The sequence below is a fragment of the Crinia signifera genome, chromosome 9, assembly GCF_055691185.1.
Source record: "Crinia signifera chromosome 9, ASM5569118v1, whole genome shotgun sequence".
Classification (NCBI taxonomy): Eukaryota; Metazoa; Chordata; class Amphibia; order Anura; family Myobatrachidae; genus Crinia; species Crinia signifera.
The window spans coordinates 76,726,066-76,751,646 of NC_139225.1; the positions used below are offsets into that span (position 1 = coordinate 76,726,066).

The 25,581-nt window shown below is 46.3% G+C and overlaps 1 protein-coding gene across 1 annotated transcript in view; it reads left to right on the top strand.

Moving 5' to 3' along the window:
• LOC146035680 (ubiquitin carboxyl-terminal hydrolase 12-like) overlaps positions 1–25,581 on the top strand; it is a 123,054-nt gene that overhangs the window by 64,601 nt on the left and 32,872 nt on the right. The window contains exon 2 of the mRNA XM_083159267.1: positions 21,207–21,287. Coding sequence (XP_083015393.1) covers positions 21,207–21,287 — 81 coding nt within the window. The remainder of the gene's footprint in view (positions 1–21,206; positions 21,288–25,581) is intronic.

The following is a 25,581-nucleotide window of genomic DNA, read 5'->3' on the forward strand; positions in this document are numbered from 1 at the left end:
ACCAGTGGTTCCCAACCTGGGGTACTAGTACCCCTGTGGGTACTCTGCAGACCAGTTGGGGGTACTTGAAAATAATATTGGTAATGGCGGACGATGAAAAGGTCTGTTGATGGCTGAAGAAGACCCATTGCCATGTAGACAAACCATGCTGTGTCATATGCCTGACCAGCAATCCACTGGGAGCTTCCCATGCTGCCCTCAGACATCAGCAGTCATCTGCCCAGCACTGACAAAGGTGGAGGAAGCAGCGGCATTAATCCTACTGGTGTTAGCGGGAATCCTGGAGATAATACACAACCAGTATCTAGACACAGAAGGGCATGATTCCTTGCTGTATACTACTCCTCCGCTCCTCCTTAATATAAGGACATGCATAGGATCCGCATACCACTAAGTACTGTCCATATTTCAAAAAGAGAGGAGGGGGTACTTATCAATGAAAAGCCTAATCAAGGGGTACGGGAGAGAAAAAAGGTTGGGAACCACTGCCCTACACGGATTGGAACTAGACACAATGCGATGTAGTACAAAAATACCTGCCTGCACATCATGTATTGCCCTCAGACCAAAGAAGTGCACCTATAAACTATATCTAATGTGTCTGCATCTGATGCCTTGTTTGACTGAATTGCATGATGGGTAACAAGGGGTGTGGGATTATTGGCTACACATCAACGTTTTTCCTATTTGTGAACCTGCTTGTTCCCTGTTCTTGCTTTGCTGGCTGCATTGTTCTGACCTGAGAACTACAGTTGCAATGTGAAACAAATCAATATTAAGGCTGATCCAGTAATAATTTGCTTGATGATGCCAGGCAAGAATGTGGCATTGAAGGCCGACTGCTCAAGGTAATGGTTTAATAGCAACGTGTTCATTACGAACAGCTTAATTAATGTCACCTATGCAGCGTAGAAAAAAGTTTATCTGTAATACCCAAAGCATTTTTCTTATTTAAGTTCTATTCTAAATTTTGAAACAATGTCCAAATTGGATAGCCTGCCCCCCAAAAAAATTGGGAAAATGCCTTGAATTTGTGGCTGTGATTGAATACCGGTGTAAGCCTCATGGCAGAGAGTTAAGCGGGATGTGCCGTGGGATACGGTTGGTGTCTGCAATCAATACACTCTTGCAAGCATGGAAGAGGAATGGTTTTAAAAGTTTTTTTATTGAGTTTGAAACGTTTTTGGGATGGTGTCAACTAATGATGCAATTCCACAGCTCCTGCATTTTATGTTTTTTAGAGGGAAAGTTCTTGCCTCATCCACAGTCAAAGTCCAAGTACCAAAATTGAGTATTCTTTGGAAACTAATTTGGCATTAGTTAATTGATTAGAAGGGGTAAATTTACTAAGATAGGAGTTCTATTGAAGATGGAATGTTTCCCATAGCTGCCAATTCTATTATATCTATTATCTTATAGAACAGTGATTTTCAACCGGTGTGCCGCGGCCAGCTGACAGGTGTGCCGCCATGCCTCGGGTCACGGCGACACACCAGCGGAGTTTCACTTTGACAGGGGGGACGGGCAGGCGGCTCGGCATCATCCGCCCCCCTGTCAGTGTGCGTCCATGTGCGCACTGCCCGCCCGCCCACGGCTCCCACGCTGTGCACTGTCCCGGACTCGAGAGACGTGCTGTGCTGCTATGCAATAATCATATATCCCGCTGGACCACTAGCCAATGGGCGCTTGCGGTCCAGCAGCCAATCAACTGGTGGCTGCTGGACCGCGAGCGCCCATTGGCTAGTGGTCCAGCAGCGGGAGATATGAATATTACATATCAGCACAGCACGTCTCTCTCCCGTACATAGCGGGGGAGCCGTGAGCGGCACACTGGACGCACACTGACAGGGGGGAGGGGTAGTCGGCGTGTAAGCACAGGCAGGAGGGGGGTTTGCACACGGACGCACACTGGGAGGAGGAGGTGGGGGGGAGTGAGGTGAGCGGGCCGGCTAACCATCGGCTGGCTAACTTAGTATGGTGTACTCCCATCCACTCTCCCACCCTCCTGCACTCACCCAGCCACCCTTCCACCCCACTGCAGATACCCTCCCAGCCACCCTTCCACCCCACTGCAGATACCCTCCCAGCCACCCTTCCACCCCACTGCAGATACCCTCCCAGATACCCTCCCACCCCACTGCAGATACCCTCCCAGCCACCCTCCCACCCCACTGCAGATACCCTCCCACCCCACTGCAGATACCCTCCCAGCCACCCTCCCACCCCACTGCAGATACCCTCCCAGCCACCCTCCCACCCCACTGCAGATACCCTCCCACCCTACTGCTCCCACCCTCCCTCCCTGCTGCACACTACTGGCGGTGCATTGAATTGCAAATAGCGGACGGGAGCCAGGAGTGGGCCACTGCACAGTTCTGTCCCCCTTGGCAACGAGCAAATTCAGTCCACCTTGGCATCGAGCATGAAGCCCCTGGCATTGAGCATGTAGGTAAGTAGCACTTATGTGTCAAATGTTTATGGTGTGTTATATAGTATGTCATGGGCATTGCGGTGTGTTATATAGTATGTCATGGGCATTGCGGTGTGTTATATAGTATGTCATGGGCATTGAATTACAAAGTTCACTAAAATGTGCAATGGGCATTACGGTGTGTGGCATAACATGTAATGGCCATTATGGTATGTGGTATACTATATAATGGGTGTGCGGTGTGTTGGCATTATGTTGAAAAATTTGCCGCGCGCCTTTGGCGCGCACTGTCCATATTGTCCCTCGTTTGCAAGAAATTTGTTGAGTCCTGGCATAATGTGTAATGGCCATTGCAGTATATGGCATAGCTTTTAATTGGCATCACGATGTGTGGCATAACTTGTAATGGCCATTAATGTCTGTGATATAACATGTAACTGGCATTGTGGTATGCAAAATATCTGGAATATCTGATTAAAAAATGTGGGTGTGCCTTGGCAATTTTGAAGTCTTGTCTGGTGTGCCGCGACCTGAAAAAGGTTGAAAATCACTGTTCTAGAAGGTGATAAGTAAATAAGTAGAATCTGGTTGCTCTTGGCAACATCCTATCTGTAATAGAACTCGCATCTTCGTAACTGTACCCCTTAGTGTCTCTGATGCAGAGCAAGGTAGCCGGATGGTCCTCTATCCATACCTTCTGTACACATCCTTTGTGTAGATCATAAACCTGTGGACACTGGGGTAAATGTATGAAGCAGTGATGAGAGTGGAGACGTTGCCTATGGAAACTATTCTGTGGCTTTGTATACTTTTATAGTATGCAAATGATAAATGTAATTTCAGTGCTGATGGGTTGCCGTGGGTGATTTCTCCACTTTTATCACTTCTTACATTTACCCCTAGGAACACCATCTACACACAGTCACTTAGGACTAATTTCAGCAAATAGTTTCATATGGAAAAACGTTGTGGCCCTTTGTGTGTGGTTTGAAATAATCAGTGGCGTATTTACAGTGGGTGCAGGGGATTAAACTGCTGTGGGGGCGGGGTAGGGGGGGCGAGGACATAGCAGTCAATCCCCTGCAACCTTTTGTGTTTTCTTTTCCTTATTTTTTCAATTAATTCTGCAGTACCGCTCACTGAGTTAGGTCCGGCAGGTCTTCCTCTTAATAAAGGAGGTGGGAGGAGGCAGGATACAGACACGGCAGGCTGTGTATGGCACCACACTAGAGGGCGATGTGGCTGACTTCTTCAATTGCTGAGTGCACGCTGAGATTGTGTACCAGGCCCAGCCTCCGGCACATGAGGAGCAGATCCCTGTAATGCTGCACTCAGCACTGTGCGTGGGGACGTTGGAGGGAAGGAGACTGTCAGATTCAGAGCTCCTCCAGTACAATCAGCGATGCATTACAGCAGGTATTCGGATAGGTGCTGGCTGCACACACCCTTTGCAATGCTCACCGGTCAGCTCCTGAACCAAGAAGCAGGTAGCTGGCTTGGGGGGGGGGGGGGGGGAATATGCACTGGAACTTCAGGAGCTGCCTCTCCTACTTCACCCCCACCTTTTCCAGTGCATCATGTTTTGCCCTCACCGCCAGGCTACATGCACCCCCCCCCCCATCTTCCAAATGTGCCTGTTCCCCCCACACGCTAACCTTCCCCCTCCTCCTATATAGTTCAGATGTTAGAAAGCTTAGGAAGTTGGTCAGACATCGGGGTGGAGGAGGCACTGCATTATGAGGTGATTTTAGCTCATATTCATATGCCACATTAACAATATATAGAATGTATTTCTGATTAATTTAATGGGTACTCGTTTCCTAGCACGGCGCCCGTCGTAGGTCATCGCATACCTTAAGTTAAGGTATGCGATGGATGCGACCGACGGGATTTTTTTTGCCTTTTCCCCGACAATTAAAAAATCGCGTCCATCGCATGCCTTATGTTAAGGCATGCGATGTGACCGATGCGATGGACGCGATTTTACATGGCAAACAATGTTAAATGGGTCAATGGACCCAATTTTTCATTGTATACCCACCCTTATGGGTATTTTACATGAGAAATGCCTCCCCCCCCCCCGTTTTTAAGGCCACCCCACGATGAACGTCAACCCGAAGTGTGGCGAGCCACCGAGCCCGCGAGGGGCGGCGGTACGCATCCTCCGACCTTTTCATACCCCACTATCCACGTTGGCGTGGAGTTGACTCTATATAGTGTGGCGAGCGCATCCCGAAGCTTGGGGAGCGCAGCGAGCCCCACGAGGGGACGCGTAATACCTGTGAAGTAATGCGCGTCCCCTCGCGCTTTTCTCACCACGCTTTGGGCTCGGTGGCTCACTGCGCTCGCCACACTATATCAAATCAACTCCACGCCAACGTGGATAGTGGGGGTATGAAAAGGTCGGAGGACGCGTACCGCCGCGCTTCGGGTTGGCGTTGATCGTGGGGTGGCATTAACAATGGGGGGACATTTGACCCATCAGGGTTGGCAAACAATAAAAATTGGGGTCTTGGGGCCATTTAACATTGGGTCCAATGTAAATTCGGGTCTCAGGGACCCTTTTACATTGATTCCAATGTAAAAATCGCGTTGATTGCATCGCATACGATTTGGTTGCATGCGATGCGATGGGCGCGATTTCGGGGGGTCCCGATGGACCCAATTTTTATCGCTGGCGCCGTGCTAGGAAACAAGTACCATTTAATGTTATCTTCATTGAAAAAAATGGGGCTTTTCTTTAAAAAAATAACAAAATATCGAAGACCCCAAACTTTTGAATGGTAGTGTAACTGTTAATAAATAAATAATAAAGTCTGAATCAGGCCCACAGTGACGATACTGGTTGCAGAGTGCCTTCAAGCGAATGTTCCGGAAGCACTGTGTCCATTCTGATTAATTAAATTCCCCCCAATAAATCTGGACTTACTGTATCTCTGTGAGTATAAATAGCTTGCAACATGAATATTCTTAGGGGGTTTGAAATCCTAAACTGGTAAAATCATGCATTTGTTATTTAAAACATATTATTATTTTTTTATTTTTTTTTGCTTTTATGTTCTGGTAACATGTTGTACAGTATAGATAGTTTGTTGTGTGGTGTATATTGGTATAAATGTTACAGGGGTGTACACACAGTGCAATTCATTTTCTGTTCAATCACGATTCAGTCAGGATTGGATGTGCACATTCGGGTCAGACTATATAGGACAGAACTCTATTTTCTATTCAGTTTCGATTCCGCAGGGCCACGCATTGGGACCGAATGCTTCTGAAACCCTTGTGATTTACACTATATAAGCAAAATCAAATAGAAAAATAGTCCCAATCGAACTGTGTGTACTGGCAGTTTATTTCCATGATGTATGTTAAGAATGTTTACGTATTTGCTCTGTTTTGACAAGTGTGACTTTTTTTATGTCAAGTGACTTCTTTTGTTTAGATTACAATTCCAGCTACTTACACTTTTCTTGAATATGATCATTGTTTAGAGGTCTTTTTTTCCTTTGTCATACAATTGTATTTGTCATCATGGAACACATTTTCTGGTGCCTCCTTAATGCCTGAAGTACAGACTTCTGACGAAGGACCCAAGCGTCCGAAACGCGTTAAGTGTGTTGGATCCCCCACTATGGACTTCCGCTGCTACATCCCCGTCGTGGTCGAGGTGTCCTGAGCCGGCTATCGGACCCTTTCCACCTGTCACCGCGGTACATCTTTGGTGGTGAGAAGAACTTATACGGGAAGCTAGCCCAGCTGTTGTTGCCTTGTGGGATTTGTTTACATGCCATTTATACCTCATATGTTTGTGAGTGTTTTTAAACCGAATAAATTGTTCACTTTTTTGGATACCAGACGTATTGCACCAAATTTGTTTGAACTGTCTCCATTCACCGTACACCTCATTTATGAGGGTGTTTGGAGGCAATTTGTATTGTTTCAGGTCCCTCCAGCATCTGAGGCCTCTGGATGTACACCTGATTGGAACACGTATTCCTTTATTTTATTCTATGTACACCTATTGTGAACAGGAGGGAGTGCTAGTGGTTCTGTAATATTGTTTGTCCTCTCTGTATTTTTTGGTGGTGGTTGTCAAAAACACCGTCATTACAGCAACCTAGCTGCACACCTTTTATATTTGCGCTCAGATCCATTAATCCACCTTTTCCCAGATTGTGAAGTACAGGTTAAACAGACGGCATCAGCCCTATACCAGAGAATGTTGCTTTCTGCTTTAAACCCCCCTCCCCCATATTTAATATACTTTGTTCACAATTATTGCTGTATTCAGACCGCTTGATATTTGCAAGGCTGCCGATCGGACCAACAGTATGGGTCACGTAATAATGTTGGTGTGGTTTGATGATCACTAGAGCTAGACTGGTTAGATGCTGTGTGTGACTGTAATATATGGTGTTGGTCTAAAAGGGTATAGATCATTGGGTAGACAGCATTAAGGTTGACATGCATTAAGGTCGACACAAGCATTAGGTCGACATGGGGTTTTTCACCTTTCTTTTTCCCGAATTTTGACACAGTCGACATGGACACTGAAACTTTGCACCGCATCCCCTCTCGTGGCTCGGGCACACTATTTTGGCACATGTTGACTCCAAAGAAATGTGAATAACCCCATGTCAACCTTTTGACTGTCGATCTTCCCCATTTTGACCTAATGCTTTGCTTGACCGAATGACCCTGTCGACATTCAGTCATGTTGACCTTAATGCTTTTCGACCCAATGCTTGTAGACCCAATGCTTGTAGACCTAGTGACCGTATCCTAAAATGTCCATCCCAGGATAATGTAACTAATCTTAGTAATATACCTGTCTATGGCTAGAATATTTCTATCTCTAATGCTGCTTTCAGACCGCAAAACTGGCTTTGAGCCTGTATTTGGAAACGTTTCCAAAAACGGGTCTGCCAGGTAAAACCCCTTTCACACCGCATCTCTTAAACGGGATATTACCGTTTAAGTGCGTTTTTTTTTACACTGGCAGACCCGTTTTTGGAAACTTTCCAAAACCAGGGTCAAAGCCAGTCTTCAGCGTGCGCCGCCCCCCCTCCCCCGGGGGTTAACACCCCCAAATCCCCCCCACCCCAGGGCTAACAACCCCCCCCCCCTGTGCAGCCGGTACCTCCGTTGCGTGATCCAGCACTGCAGTTGGTCGGGGAAGCACTTATGAAAAAAAGCGTCTTTCAGAAAATGGCTGCCCCATAGGAAAATCAGTTTTAAAAAACTGTCTTTCGTATGGGGGCAGCCATTTTCCGAAAGTCACTTTTCTTATAAGAAAAGTGACTTTCGGAAAATGGCTGCCCCCATACGAAAGACAGTTTTTTAAAACAGGTTTTCCTATGGGGCAGCCATTTTCTGAAAGACGCTTTTTTTTCATAAGTGCTTCCCCGACCATACTTCACTGCCGGGATCTACAACGAAGGTACCGGCTGCACGGCGGGTGTCGACACACGCGCCGCGTGGGGGGGGGGGCGACACGCGTGGGGGGGGGGGGGGGCGGCGGGGGGGCGGCTCCGGTGCTGCGAATATTTAATGAGTGCTCATTAAATATTCGCTGCTCTGAATTTAGGACCCAGCTCATTGGCTGGGTCCTAAATACCGTTTCAGACCCGATTTTGATGCAAAGATACCGGGTCTGAAACGGGTAGGACCCTCCATTTTGACCGTTTTACAAAATCGGCTTTTGTAAAACGGTTAAGGGGTCCTGCACCTTTCAGACCGCACAGATTACCGTTTTAAAATGGTAAAAAAACCCGGCAATATACCGTTTACAAAGTGCGGTCTGAATGGGGCATCCGATTCCGCCATCTAGCTTCCGCAGACCTCTTTCTGTAAAGTCATGCAATGTCAGTAGGCCTAGATGAGTAAAGTCTCTGATAATTTCGCACTCACGAGAACCTTTTCCATTTACTACAAGAGCTGTTCAAGATCAGCTTATTAATGTGGAAAAACCCCTCCATGGAACAGCTTTAGTATGTGATGTCTGTAGAGCTCCCTGCTGTACATCTGCTTGGTGTCACAACCAACAAGACATTACTTCTACATGTACCATGCATATTACAGTACCTGTGGGAGGTCTTAAAATGCTGCCAAAGACTTTAATTAGAATAATATAGATGGCATACTAGTCACCATTAATATTAGAATGAGTTATATTAGAATGTAACCAAGTTGATAGTGTCTAAGCTCTAACGAGCAGGGCCCTCTCTCCTCATGTGCTTTTCTAAGAATATATCTCTGCCACTGTTCTAATTGCATCAGTGTTCGCTGCTACAACTGTCTTTTTTTACCATGTACTGTACTTGTACTAATTTGCATTTGTACGGTAAATCACTATTTTCTTTTGTTCTTTTGATCATCTTTGTATTATCAGGCGCTGCGGAACCCTTGTGGCGCCATATAAATAAATGATAATAATAATTCCAGGAACCACGTGAAATGGGCAGAAAATAGCTTTATATTTGCAATCAGGAAACAGGTGGTTGTTGGCTGCCTGCATCAGATGCCTTCTACCGACCTGGTGCTACTGGCTTTGTATTTGGATTAGTATTGTTGGGTTGCTTTGCGCATGCTTACATGGCAATGTTTCTTCTTGAGCCGCCCGCTAGGATCGCGTGTAATATAGCATATGTGATCCTTTTGCAGGCTACATACGAGGCTGGATTGAAAAGTAATGCATCCATGGCAGTTTTTTATTTGTGAACACATTTGAACACTTTTTTTTGTTGTTGTACATGATAGCTCAGTTTATCCTCTATGTAATGCACTCTTCACTTTTCAACATAGTCCCCATCCCCAGGGGCGGATTGGGAATGAAAACCAGCCCGGGAAATATCTTGAAGCAGCCCTAACGAGGTTCTGTGTTGTAGCGCGCCGGATTTTTTTTTTTGGGGGGGGGGGGGGGGATTATCAATATGGGGGTGTGGCCTATTTCAATGAGGTCACGCCCAATTTTTTCCGCTGTGGCTGCAGAATAGGCGCATGTGTACAGCGTCTATTCTGCAGCCTGTGGGGCTGGGGAGACAGAGACCGGGGGGGGGGTGACAGGGGGGTCTACCAACTGTCCCGTCCCCCCGCACTGTGGGACACTGAGTATGAACCACCTCCCTTGAACACATTATGCACCATAACAAGAGGGCCCTTTTTTCTATCGAAAAACCTGTACACCTTATGCCACACAGTATGAGCCAATATTCACATTATGACACATGGAATGATCCAAAATTCACAAAATGCCACACAGAATGAGTTAAAAAAAAAAAGCTAAAGTTCACATTATACAATGGAATGAGAAGACACAGGGTGAGAGGGGTTGCTAATGAAGGGTGAGCAGGGGGTGGCGAGGGGTGAGAGTACAGTGGCAAGGTGGAAGAGGATGCATAGAGGGAGGGGGGACAGAGGGTGGCGTAGAATGCTGGGAGGGGAGAAGCAGGGTGGATGAGAACGAAGGGAGGGAGGACTTACACAGGGTTGCACAGGACGCAGAGTGTGAGGGGGGCATGGTGGCACAGGATGCAGGGTAGGAGGGGGAATGCAGAGTGGCAGAGGATGCAGGGAGGGGAGTCACAAAGTGATGGAGGATGCAGGGAGGGGAGACAGTGATGCCCATTATACATATGCCGCACACCGTGATGCCCATTATACATATGCCAAACACTGTGATGCTCATTATACATATGCCTCACACCGTGATGTCCATTATACGTATGCCGCACACCATGATGCCCATTATACGTATGCCGCACACCCTGATGCCCATTATACATATGGCGCACACCGTGATGCCCATTATACATATGACGCACACCTTGATGCCCATTATACATATGGCGCACACCGTGATGCCCATTATACATATGCCAAACACCGTGATGCTCATTATACATATGCCTCACACCATGATGCCCATTATACATATGCCGCACACCCTGATGCCATTATACATATACCGCACACCGTGATGCCCATTATACATATGGCGCACACCGTGATGCCCATTATACATATGGCGCACACCGTGATGCCCATTATACATATGGCGCACACCGTGATGCCCATTATACATATGCCGGACACCTTGATGCCTATTATACATATGCCGCACACCTTGATGCCCATTACACGTATGCCGCACACCCTGATGCCATTATACATATACCGCACACTGTGATGCCCATTATACATATGATGCACACCGTGATGCCCATTATACATATGACGCACACCGTGATGCCCATTATACATATGGCGCACACCGTGATGCCCATTACACGTATGCGAAGGGAGGGAGGACTTACACAGGGTTGCACAGGACGCAGAGTGTGAGGGGGCATGGTGGCACAGGATGCAGGGTAGGAGGGGGAATGCAGAGTGGCAGAGGATGCAGGGAGGGGAGTCACAAAGTGGTGGAGGATGCAGGGAGGGGAGACAGTGATGCCCATTATACATATGCCACACACCATGATGCCCATTATATATATGCCACACACCCTGATGCCCATTATACAAATGCCGCACACCCTGATGCCACTATACATATGCCACACACCGTGATGCCCATTATACATATGCCACACATCCTGATGCCATTATACATATACCGCACACTATGATGCCCATTATACATATGACGCACACCGTGATGCCCATTATACATATGACGCACACCGTGATGCCCATTATACATATGACGCACAACGTGATGCCCATTATGCATATGGTGCACACCGTGATGCCCATTATACGTATGCCGCACACCGTGATGCCCATTACACGTATGCCGCACACCGTGATGCCCATTACACATATGCCACACACCGTGATTGCCATTATACGTATGCCGCACACCTTGATGCCCATTACATGTATGCCGCACACCGTGATGCCCATTATACATATGCCACACACCTTGATGCCCATTACACATATGCCGCACACCGTAATGTTCATTATACATATACCACACACACCATGATACCCATTACAGATATGCCACACACTGAGATATATATACATATACTATAGGGACCATGGGCACAGTGACACATATTGTATAGGGACCATGGACACACATATACTATAGGGACCATGGGCACTCTGACACACACACGTATAATGACCAGTCCAGGGGGCACACCGACACATATACTTTAATACAGTTTATAAAGATCAGTGGTAAGCAACCCCCCCCTCCCATGATGAATACCTGTGCTTGCTGTACTGCCAGGCCTGTGTCTCTTGACGAGGAGCCGAAGTGAGGAGGAGCAGGCAGTGACGGGGGCCCAGGAGCGCTGAATTTAATCCCATCCAGCAGTGGATTTAGCGTCCTTGCAGTTTGCAGTGGGTGGGATGTCCTTGCAGTTTGCAGTGGGTGGGATGAAGCGGCGGCGCAGGGCAGGATGTCTCAGCAGGCTTTGGGAGCAGCCAGTGTGACACTGGGTGCAGGGGGGTGCCAGTGTATAAGTGCCACTGGCAAACAAGAATGAAAGATACTGCGCCGGCCGCTCTGACTGTGCTGAAATACAATTGGAGGCAGCTTGTAGCACTGTCTCCCTGAGCTTCTGCCTCACAGCAGCCTTCTCTTCCGCACTGGTGCGGTCAGTCAGCCGCATCATCATGTCCTGCTGTTACATTACATAGATTAATCTGTGAGGCAGAAGCTCAGGGAGGCGGAGCTACAAGCTGTAGCCTCCGATTGTATTTCAGCACAGTCAGAGCGGCCGGCACTGACTGTATTTTTCATCATTGTGCCACGTGTATGCGGCTGCGGCCCTGGCCCCGGAGAGCTAAGTATGTAGTGGCGCAGGGGCAGGTGGCACCCTTCCCCCCGAGCCCAGTCCGTCTCTGGCTGCCGCACACACACTCAGAGAGGCCGCAGGAGCTGCTGCGCGCGACTGCGCATGCGCACCAGCCATCCCGCGGCCATTTTCACTGCTGCAACTTGCAAGGGATGAGGCTGGCCGCGGCCATCTTTATTGTGGTTAAAGTGCTGCGGCCGCTAACCGCGGAGAGGGCGGTCCGCGGCCCAGCCAAGGGGGGCGAGCGGCCGCTACATGGCCGAAATTGGCCGGCCCACCGGGAAAAAGCCCGGTATCCCGGTGGGCCAATCCGCCCCTGCCCATCCCTTTCTACGCATGTGCACCAAGCCTTGACGAGTCAGGCAAACCCATCGGAGAAGAAAGCTGGTGGTTGTTCTCGACACAGGACTGAACGGCAGCTTTCACCTCGTCGTCAGAGTTGGAGTGTTGGCCTTTAATGTGCTCTTTCATTATTGGGAAGAGGTGAAAGTCGCAGGGTGCAAGGTCAAGGCTGTACAACAGTGTGGCAGAACCTCCTTGAACTGCAGGTGCTGCCAACCCTCTTCCCAAAGGTGAAAGATCACCATAGGTTTGCAGCACTTGCAGACTTGCAGGCCTCGGAGTGATGCGCACGGGGCCGCACATCGCATTGGACCTGCTGTTAAATGCATGCAATTTGCCCACTTTTTATGTGATTGGTCACTGCAGTCCCATAAAAAGTGTCCAAATTGCATGCATATCTCCTAGCATAGGGACAGCTTTTATCTTCTCACCCTGTTACGTATATATATATTTATTACTATAGCATATGGATATTCTGCAGTTGGATTTATAACTATATTGACATTATTGTATTCCTTTCTGTCTATTGGCAAGTGCTTTGATCACACAGCTTCTGCACAGGGATTTGCAGCGTGATAATAATTATAGTATCGCTAACTGTAGTGGTTCATCCACTCTAAGACATCATGACATAATTTTAACTAGATCGGAGCATCTTCACAGTTTTTGTCATTTTCACCAAAAAGGTGAAACTTCAGGCCTCTTGCCAGAACAGAAAATGTTGACTCAGATCATAAAGCTTTTGACCTGAATAAGAAACGTGCAAGTCACAACTTTACCACACTAGCCGGTTTTGAATTTCTCAATTTCAGTTTTTTCACTCCGCCCTACTGTGGAACCCTTGTGGCACCATATGAATAAAGGAGAACAATAACAATAATGATTATAATAAATATTCCTCAGGGAATTCTAGTCTCTCGAGAACATGATTTATCTATTATTTTCTCTATGGAATTCTACTTGGGCGATACTTGCCTACTTTGGTGTCGTTTGGAGAGGAGACTGATTTTAGCCTGGCTTCCTCCCCAAACTGCCTCAAATGGCGGCTTCAAACTCCCTTCTCCAGGGAAATGTGGAACAGTGGGCAGGAGGTCCGGGGTAAAATTGCGGAGTACTTGCCAACCTTTCCGTGAGACAGGGAGGCGGATGCAATTTTCAGGAGCCTTGCGGCCATTATGGGAGCGTAGGCAAGTATGACTTGGGCACTGCATACACGTAATGGCCTGGTGTAGTGTTTAGCTGTTCTCTTGTACAATAGATTGGAAATTGTACATGCTTTTTATTTTTATAATGAAGTTAGTCATAATTCTAACAGGAATCTGGCAAAGGTCAGAATTAATGTAACAAGATCCTACTTATGTTACAGTGAGCAGTCGCTGATATATTTGTGTACAATGTTACAACTGCATTGGTAAGAAGAAGTGAGTGCAATATTTTCTGGTGACCATATATACAGTATGTGTGTGGAGTGTTTTCATTCTGTATATTTTATGTTTATTATTTGTACAGTGAGTGTATATATATGTTTTTTATTTAATAAATATGAATGGTCTGTATATTTTTGAGGTTTAAATTTCTATGCTCCTTGTCTGCCTCTAATGCTGTGTACACACGGTGAGATTTGACATGAGATTTTGACTATATAGTCGTATGCAGATCGCACAGGTTTTTTACCTTGTGATCCTGAGGCGCGCTCACATGACAACACAAATCGACACCCAGATAGACAGGGCAGCAATGACTATAGTGCAAATCTAATGCAAATTGTATGTAAAAAGTACAGAGATGGCAAAGATTGTATAGCAATCTTAGGTGCGTACACATGTACAGATTTTCTGTCTGATCTATCTGATCGATCTGGTGGGAACAAAAACCTGGATATGTATGGGAGCATATGACAATCAAAAATTTGTTCCCGAACACTTGAAAACAGACAGTGATCATTCAGACAAATTGTTTAATCGTTCTGATATAACAAATTTATCAAAGCATATTTTTTTTTTTACCAGTTTTCCTACATTTGGGTGGAAATTTTTGATGGTCAGTTGCTCCCATACATTTCCAGGTTTTTGTTCCCACCAGATAGATCAGACAGAAAATCTGTACATGTGTACGCACCTTTAAGTCGAATTGCAAGGGAATCTCACCCACTGCTAATTCATTTGTATCTATATGAACAACCTATGACATTTCTCATTATACCCTGGTTATTAAGGCTTATTAGGTCTCTGTATTCTCAGATCAATTTTATTTTATATTTGGGCTTTTAATTCTCTACAGCTATTGTTATTTCCCAGGGAAACACTTTCCTTCAACAAGGGAATAATGTTGTATTGGGCATCATTTAATAGTTACCAAGTAGTTGCTAAATGTCTTTACTGTGGCATCCCTTTAACATATGGTAAATGGTTCTCCAGACATTGTATATGACTAACTTTATTATTATTACTAGCCAAATAAATAGCAGTGTGAAGTCGCCGACAACCTCTGTTATTCTATTGCAGAGGTAGCCGACTCCAGTCCTCGAGAGCTACCAACAGTTCACGTTTTCCAGCTCACCTCGCAGGTACACAGGTGCACTCATTACTGACTGACACATTTTAAAAGATCCACAGGTGGAGCTAATTACTTCACTTGTGATTCTGTGAGGAGACATGGAAAACGTTAACTGTTGGTAGCTCTCGAGGACTGAAGTTGGCTATCCCTGTACTATTGGATGTAGCCACTGACCATATTGCTTGTGAAATACCGAGTAATCACTTCTCAGTGCACCAATGAGGACTACTGCATGTATCCAAAGTTATTTGCATTTTAAGTTACACTGAGCATGTGTTGTAATATCTTGCAACAGTGGTCACCGAGAGGATATGGGTCATTATAGTAGAAGTAGCAGCAAAATCGCAGCCATGTGCGTCTGCAGTCCAGTAGCAGCAGTAATGTGATGTTTGATCTCTGTCCTGCAATGTATGTGGATTCAGGGAAAGGGGTAGATAAAATATCTCTCCACTGCTTGGACTGTTCAGGTGTAGAAATCTTGAGCAGTACTTTGACACTTTCATCATCTTCAACATCATCCATCAAAGCCTCATTTTGTGGGCTGCTGGAATGTAACACTGTAGGTTGCCCATTTACATGGTAAATGACCTTCTGGATCTGCAGACCGTTATCTTTTATTTGTATGGCAATATTTCAAGCAGCTCTATACACAAACACATTAACATATGACATCATACAGTAATAAATTGATAGGTTAGGCAGGATGAGTTTGCACAGAATGGGGCCTGTCCATAAGAGCATATATGCTAAGGGGAGCCACAGCGAGCGAGTGCATACTATGGGGGGCACAGTGAGAGAGTGCATACTATGGGGGGGGCACAGCGAGAGAGTGCATACTAAGGGGAGACACAGTGAGAGAGTGCATGCTAAGGGGGGCACAGTGAGAGAGTGCATACTAAGGGGAGCCACAGCGAGAGAGTGCGTGCTAAGGGGAGGCACAGCGAAAGAGTGCATCCTAAGGGGAGCCACAGCGAGAGAGTGCATACTATGGGGAGCCACAGCGAGAGAGTGCATACTAAGGGGGGCACAGCGAGAGAGTGCATACTAAGGGGAGCCACAGCGAGAGAGTGCGTGCTAAGGGGAGCCACAGCGAGAGAGTGCGTGCTAAGGGGAGCCACAGCGAGCGAGTGCATACTAAGGGGGGCACAGTGAGAGAGTGCATACTAAGGGGAGCCACAGCGAGAGAGTGCATACTATGGGGAGCCACAGCGAGCGAGTGCATACTATGGGGGGCACAGTGAGAGAATGCATACTAAGGGGAGCCACAGCGAGCGAGTGCATACTATGGGGGGCACAGTGAGAGAATGCATACTAAGGGGAGTCACAGCGAGAGAGTGCATACTATGGGGAGCCACAGCGAGAGAGTGCGTGCTAAGGGGAGGCACAGCGAGAGAGTGCGTGCTAAGGGGGAAACCGTGATTTCAGTGCATATTTGAAGCTGGTGAGGAATTATATTTTTGGTGACTGGTATAAAGTGGCAAAAGTTTTGGAGGTGGGTGTGCGAGGAGGAACCCGTATTGGATGTAAGGCAGTGGTCAGTGAGGAACAAAAGGTATGACGTATGAAAGACACAGAAATCAAGTTAGAGATAGATCTAGAGAGGGAGGATTAATTAAGGACTTTATATGCGAGGGTCAGGGCCGGATTAACAATGGGCCTGACGGAGCTACAGCTCCAGGCCCACTCTCCAAATAGGCCCAATGTGTAGCTTAGGGCCAGGGCTTTCCAACGAGCCCAGCCCCGCGTCGCTAGCCCCCCGGGAACCGGAGATACCGCCAGGCAAAGCTGGAGCATAGGATAACATGGGACCCACTAATTCCGACCTCCACCTGGTTCCAACGGCTGCCAGTTCCCCCTCCGGCATCACAGAAGCTCGAGGTTGATCTCAGTCAAACCCAAATCGCTGGGCCTTCAATCAGATACCTGGTATGGGTTCATTGGTTCTAGAGATATTGCGGGTAAACCTTTTTTTTTTTTTTCATTTCTGAAATGTAATTTCATGGCTGTTCATGTTGTTTGAGGACAGATTTCTCTGGAACCAAATGGCCCAGTTTCACGGGTTGAAAATCATTCAAAGCCTACATGTAAATGGGTCAGTTGGTTCCGAAGATATAGCTGGTTGTTTAAAGGGGGGCGGGGGTGGTTTTCTCTCCCCCTCACCCCAGAAAATGCAGAGACTAGGCTGGTGTAAAAGGGAATGTCCCTGCATGATCCTGGGACCATATTCCCAGGTAAGTCCCTGCATTTACTGGTGTGAAGGGGGTATTATTTCAAATAGCCGTGCTCTGAATACAGCCGGGCAGCCCCCTGCTCTCTGCCTGGTTGTCAATGGCTGTCATTTCTGCCCGGCAGTGGCTGTCCCCCAGTTACCGTGAGCATGTATTCCCCCTTGGCAATGAGCATGTAATCCCACATGGCAACGAGCATGGAACCCCTGGCAATGAGCATGGAACCCCTGGTAATAAACATGGAACCCCTGACAATGAACATGTAGGTAAGCAACACTTATGTAGCATAAATTTTAATAGGCATTATGGTGTTTGGTATAATCCGAATGGAGATTATGGTGTGTGGCTTAACATGTTATGGGTATTATGGTGTAAATTTTTAATGTGCGCCGTTGCCCCTATTTATGAAGCATATTGTGCATTATTGCTCAATCTGTTTGGTATAGTGCAGGCATGTCCAAACTATGGCCCTCCAGCTGTTGTGAAACTACAAGTCCCATCATGCATTTACACAGTTTTGCTATTAGAGAATGCTAAAACTATGTCAAGGCATGCTGGGACGTGTAGATTCACAACAGCTGGAGGGCCACTGTTTGGACATGCCTGGTATAGTGTGTATTATGGCTCAATCCATGTGGCAAAATGTGAATTTTGCCTTAATCTGTGTGGCATAACGTGAATTTTGACTCAATCTGTGTGCCATAGTGTGAAGTTTGGCTCAATCGGTGTGAACTTTGGCTCAATCAGTGTGAATTTTGGCTCATTCCATGTGGCATAATGCGTAAGAGGCAAGTACAGTATAAGGGGGTTACTATTGTGTTGCATGATTTGTACAAGGAGTATATTGTGTGGTAAATTTAGGTGACCACATAAAAGTTGCTAAAATGTTGTCTACAAAGTTTCGGCTTTCAGTATTTTTTTTATGACTGGAGTGCCATCCTCACCCCGCAAGTATGTTAGGACATTGGGGTACTGCGGGTGCACCTTTGGAGTGCACCCGCCAATATATCCCCCTGCCTTTTCCAGGCATATATAATTAGTTGAAAGTATTTACACAAATAGAGACACACCCATGAGCAGACCACCCATACAGAACACTGGTCACGCCCCCACATTATTAGGTGCTGACCGCAACCCCTATTATTGCGCATAATAGGCCCTTGATCATTTTCAGCTCCAGGGCCATTTAGACCTTAATCTGGCTCTGGCGAGGGTGATCAGCTTGATCTGGACTGAGTGGTAGAGGATGGGGTGGGGATGTGATGGCTTCAGAGAGACAAAAAAAGAATGCTTAGTGCAGTAAGAAGTGACTTGCAAAGACTGACTGAATGGAGAGTTTGAAGAAGTTAATGATTAACGGTGGCAGATTAATCTAAAAATATGAGAAGTGAGGCATCGGTACATTTCTGTGGTGCCAAGGTAATGGAGACCAAGTAGAATATGATGAGATGGGAATGGGTAAGGTCCATACAAGCTGGGAGATTTGATAAAGATGATCGTGGAAAAAATCGCTGGGCTGAAAATTTCTCTGTACATACACACTGAGCGATTTTGCCCATTTTAGTGATTTTCCCTGGGGTGGACAACTTTCCATAACATACATATAGGTAGTGGTAGATGCTCAATTAGTTCAGTAGCATTTCCCAGGTGCATGAGGGAGGGGTTAAATACTGGGTAAGTAAAACAAGACATTTTTTCCCTCAACACACTGAGCAATGCTAGTAACCAATCTAGAACACTACATGATAATAGAATTCAGAGATATTGGTTACATATACCTGCGCAGGTGTATGCTAAGCCCCCAAGCCGCATCAAGGCTTCTCTGTATATTGGGGGTCCCTAGCGCTATATCTAGGTGCAGGGTGCGGCACCCCAAAAAACCATCATAAGCTGGGAAGCCCAGCGCGGCATGCCAGTGATATACTAAGTGTTAATAATTAGTGATAGGAAGCCGAAGCTATATAAAAAGAGAGATAAATGAATGTAATTAAAATAGGATAGAAATAGTGTTAGTGAGGGAAAAGTGTTAATAGAATGTAAGGGCATGCCGCACTAAGCCACCCAGCCCATCCAGTCTAGGAGCACCGCACCCCACACCACCGTTACCCTAAATTGGGTCTACGATTAACCAGCAAGGAGCCACATGATAATGGCTCCTTACTTGATATATCCAAACTAAGAGCTACCTACCTTGGAGCAACCCCTGACTACTCCATGTGGCATATCAGGACCCACATCTCCTCCTAATATGGGCTCCCTTCTGCCTCTAACAACATACATACAGATAGTGGTAGATGCTCAATTAGTTCAGTAGCATTTCCCAGGTGCATGAGGGAGGGGTTAAATACTGGTTAAGTAAAACAAGACATTTTTTCCCTCAGCACACTGAGCAATGCTAGTAACCAATCTAGAACACTACATGATAATAGAATTCAGAGATATTGGTTACATATACCTGCGCAGGTGTATGCTATGCCCATAAGCCGCGTCAAGGCTTCTCTGTATATTGGGGGTCCCTAGCGCTATATCTAGGTGCAGGGTGCGGCACCCCAAAAAACCATCATAAGCTGGGAAGCCCAGTGCAGCATGCCAGTGATATACTAAGTGTTAATAATTAGTGATAGGAAGCCGAAGCTATATAAAAAGAGAGAGATAAATGAATGTAATTAAAATAGGATAGAGATAGTGTTAGTGGGGGAAAAGTGTTAATAGAATGTAAGGGCATGCCGCACTAAAGCCACCCAGCCCATCCAGTCCAGGGGCACCGCACCCCACACCACCGTTACCCTAAATTGGGTCTACGATTAACCAGCAAGGAGCCACATGATAATGGCTCCTTACTTGATATATCCAAACTAAGAGCTACCTACCTTGGAGCAACCCCGGACTACTCCATGTGGCATATCAGGACCCACATCTCCTCCTAATATGGGCTCCCTTCTGCCTCTAACAACATACATATAGGTAGTGGTAGATGCTCAATTAGTTCAGTAGCATTTCCCAGGTGCATGAGGGAGGGGTTAAATACTGGGTAAGTAAAACAAGACATTTTTTCCCTCAACACACTGAGCAATGCTAGTAACCAATCTAGAACACTACATGATAATAGAATTCAGAGATATTGGTTACATATACCTGCACTATTTCTATCCTTTTTTAATTACATTCATTTATCTCTCTTTTTATATAGCTTCGGCTTCCTATCACTAATTATTAACACTTAGTATATCACTGGCATGCCGCGCTGGGCTTCCCAGCTTATGATGGTTTTTTGGGGTGCCGCACCCTGCACCTAGATATAGCGCTAGGGACCCCCAATATACAGAGAAGCCTTGATGCGGCTTGGGGGCTTAGCATACACCTGCGCAGGTATATGTAACCAATATCTCTGAATTCTATTATCATGTAGTGTTCTAGATTGGTTACTAGCATTGCTCAGTGTGTTGAGGGAAAAAATGTCTTGTTTAACTTTCCATAACAGGATGCTATAAAAAACCGTCCACTCCATCGCTCATCTAATAGTAATACCAGCAGAGAGCGGCCAGGCCAGCCCATATTAGCACTTACCACTCATTGCTGCCCCGTACACATCGGGCAGCTTTCGAGCTGAAAGCAGCTCAAATGAGTAAACTGAGCTGCTTTCTGCTGGGGCGCCGTGTGTGTGTGTGTGTGTGTGTGTGTGTGTGTGTCTTAAGAGCTTGGAGCCACTGTACAAATACATTGTGTGTTCTGTTGTACAGATTTAAAAAAAAAAAAAAAACCTTGTATTTTGCACTATTACAAAGGTTTATGTGTTTTGCCTAATATAAACGTATTTTTTGTTGTTTTCCATAGGGCACCAATGCCTCAACATTGGAAAAAGAGATCGGCCCAGAACAATTTCCTGTAAATGAACATTATTTTGGTTTGGTCAATGTAAGTTTTTACTAAAACCCTTTTCTTATTTCACTGTTCTTTATTTCGATGTTGATGTTTGTAGCTTTATTGTACAGTTACCACCGGTAATAAGCCATCAATCATGTGTTCTCTTCTACTAGGTGATTTATAGAAGATCCGTACCGTCCTTCCTCCCCTTCTCCTTTCCCTTTATCTAGTAGTACTATAATGGCACACCTGTTATTTTTCTAAAGTAGCTGTCCCAGAGCTGAAGAAGAGAAGGCAAAAGACATTGGCCACATATTAGGTTAGATATTTCCGCATACATCCTCAATAAGCCACATAGTGTACCATGAGAGGCCTGATGTGAATGTGCCACCAGGTCCCATGAAATTCTGTTAGCGTTGGGCATCTTTTTGCTGACACTGCATCTTATACACCTTTCACACCGCACAAATAACCCGGGTCCGACCCCGGTCACTGTGCGGTGTGAAAGGGCCTTTGGAAAAGACCTGAGTAAAAAGAAGGCTTTTATCCAGGTAAGAACCAGATTCCTGGGCAGTGTGAATGGGTAACCAGGTCCCATTCACTTTTATGGAGAAGGCAGCAGCGATACCTAGGGATGGGCACTGACCATCGATATTTCGAAATCATTGATGGTTTATGGTCAATGTAGAATAGTTTTGCCATCGATGTAGGAGAACCAGATGGTTTCCCACCATCAATGTTAAGCTTAAACGAATAGTTAATTTTTCTCGCAAGGGGCCAGAACACAGAGCGTAGCTCCGTCCCTGACACCTGTGAAGACTGGCCCCGTGTTTTGATTGGCACACAGGTCACTCAGCCTGAGAAAATGGATGACCATCAATAGGCAAAAACATCAATGGTCATCCATTCCATCGATGGCAAAGGCCATCCCTAGCGTTACCTTAGTGCTGCCTCCTTCCCTGCAGGCCTGACTCTCCGTCGCTCCTCCCACCCTCTGGGTGATGTCAGCGACACGCAATAAGCTGGGTCACTGTGAGCCGAAATTAGCGCAAATGCAGGGATAGACCCGTGTCCTAATCCTGTGTGTGACCTGGCATTTGTGGACTAATGGCAGTATTAGTCACACCGCCATGCAGCTAGTATACACTGGGAAACTCTGCTGATTATTTGATACACATTTGTATATATATATATATATGTGTGTGTGTGTGTGTGTGTGTGAGACTGAGTTTGTATACTGAGCAGAGCAGCTTGAAAATAGCTGCGGCTCCTACATTGTAACGTTTCCCATACAAATTCAGAGACTCCTTTGCACCCAGATATACAAGTCTGGCACATCAAGCTAATCAGCACAGCCCCCGCAGCAAATGTAGTGCTGACACAATATGTATGTGACCACAGTCATTCACAGATATATCCATTGTACATACATGCTGGTGTGGCACCAATATATTGCCCAGTGTGTACCCGGCATAAGATGCATTTTTCACAAAACAATAAACCTAATGCTAGAAGATTCTCACTGGACTGGACACACCGGCAGGAGCTGTTTGGCAGGACTGCAATGAGGCCACATCTGTAGTTCCTAGGCTATCCAACCAGTAGCTGTCAAGTGAGTTATGGGGACAGTTTGTTGTCAGTGACTGCTTGGCGAAACCCATTTAATACCCTTGGCTTCAAATTTCTTTGTAAGGCTTCCTGTTATAACCAGTTGTTTCTTAAATTGTGCAAAGATGGAAGTGTCCTATAACTCCTCTGATGCTTACATAAATGGTGACTTACAGCAGATAATTACGCATTGAGGCTTTGAGGAAGACTCTAATCTCCCTGGACTGTATATAAAGTTGTCTTTTCAGCAGAAGCTCTGTAATACAGTAACAGTCAGTTATCACACTACACTATTAACTTTCCAGGTAATGATTGAAGAATTTGGTTTCAACGTGTCTAGTATCTTCCCCTGAGAATTTTAAGTTCTTTTTAGTATTTGAATGTCAGGCGTAAATCCTTAAAGATCTGTTCTAGGCTAGTAATATAAAAGTGATCTGTGGGTCAATATTCCTGCTGCTGCTGCCACCACCATCCGTATCTATACATAGCATTTTTCAGTAAATTATAACATAATATGTTCCCGCATAACTCTGGAATGCTTGGAGAGATTTACACCAAACTTTGTACAGACACGATTTATAATCTGGGAAAAAAAATACTATGGGGCTAATACACCCTAGCACCCCACCAGGGGGTCCCAAAAATGGGTCCTGCCAATACACAAAGTGGGTCAGGGAAGCAAGATATCCAGCATGACTTTGGAATGACTGGACCAAGGGTTACCAAAACCTTCTCAAATGGACAAAACCATGTGCACTGCAGGTGGGGCAGATGTAACATGTGCAGAGAGATTTATGTAGGGTACACACCAGGACGACCTGCTCACGATGCACATCGTGAGCGGGTCGTCAGTGTCTCGTCCGACCCGCTCACGATGACGCGGGAGGGCACGACCCGCTCACGATGTGCACCGTGAGCGGGTCCGATCCGATGGCGACCCGCACCCGGTTGTATGGTCGTCATTGAGATCCTACCTGCAGCAGGTAGGATCTCAATAACGACAGACCGACCCGCGGGACCGCGCATCGGATTGGAATCGCTCCACACCAGGTCAGAAAAGGGCCCAATCAGCACACAATCTACATCCAATTGATCGGAATCGGATCTAGATTGTGCTGATCGGGCCCTAGTCGTCCTGGTGTGTACCCAGCATTAGATTTGGGTGGGGTTTTTCATCAAAGTGAGATCTATATTGCAGTGTAGAAATAAAGCAGTCCGTCTTTACCCTGCAGTATGATTCTGTGAGGAGACCTGTAAAACATTAAATGTTTTTTTTTGTCTAGTTTTGTTAAAACTGTTACATTTCATGGTCTAGTTTTATTAAATATTACTCTACAAAATATTCGAATAAAAAAAAAAAATTGACACTGTAGTCGAACACGGGTCTCCAGCATGAAGAGCCGCGCAGCTATCCACTACACTACCCAACACAGTGATGTGTACGAATTGTAGAGTGCTGATATAATCAGTGGCATCCGCAGCCCTATTGGCGGCAGCGCCTGATACGGTCCTTTAATGAATTAGCGCTGTAATGTACTGTACTGTATTTCAGGTCAAGTCGACCCCCTCCACCCCTGGAAAGGGAGGAGGCGGTTGACTTCAGCTGCATACACATTTTGCACAGTACCAACAGTTCAAAATATTCAGCATCGGCTATGTGAATGTGAAGGTAAATGTTTGTATAGGATCATGACACTACACAGCCCTTTTGCTTGCTCCGATGTTCACGAGCGACTCATTGGCACGAGCGTCTCATTTCCTACGAGCGTCTCATCGCGCACGAGCGTCTCATACTGTAAGCGCACTCCGTACGGCGAATGGCGGGATTCCATTGGCACATTACAGTATATCACTCCGACTCTAGCTTGATGGAGCATTAGCCACCCAGTGGTGGCGGATTGTATTGCATGGCGTGCACCCACGCCCCTTGGCGGGCGCCGGCGTGAGAAGAATATCGGAGCACCAGAACCTCCGCCATGGCGATTCGCCAGCAAGAGGGAGGCTTGCTCCATCTGTATTTGAATGTCAAGCGTTAATCTTTAAAGATCTCTTCTAGGCTAGTAATATAAAAGTGATCAGTGATCTATGGGTCAATATTCCTGCTGCTGCTGCTGCCACCACCATCCGTATCTATAAATAGCATTTTTCAGTAAATTATAATATAATATGTTCCAGCATAACTGGAACATATAATCTACTTGGAGAGATTTACACCAAACTTTGTACACACCTGATTTATAATCTGGGAAAAAATTCTGTGGGGCTAAGACACCCCTAGCACCCTGCCAAGGGGGCCCAAAAGGGGGCCCTGCCACTACACAAAGTGGGTCAGGGAAGCAACATATCCAGCATAACTTTGGAATGACTGGACCAATGTTTCCTCTACCTCCCCCATGGCAGCCAACACCTGTGGGTTATCTCCCTTCTGGGTAGTACTTGGAAAGGAAAAAAAGACATCCGGCCCCTATATAAGGCTCCTCCTCCTGGGCCTCCTTGTCTTTTTTTCCTTTCCAGCAGGGTAGTGCGTGGAGCAGCAGGTGGAAAAATCCTGCAGGAAAGGTGATTGCTTACCCCAGCGACGAAACTGCTATCCCCGACGCCTAGAGCGCACCGGGGATGGAGAGAAGGTGGTGCCGGCCTTCAGAGGTAAGACAAACCTCGGGTGCTGCATGCCGCTTCCTAGTGAAGTTGGCTCAAGCGGCGGCGTCCTCAGGCGGCACGAGGGCTTACAGTGGTG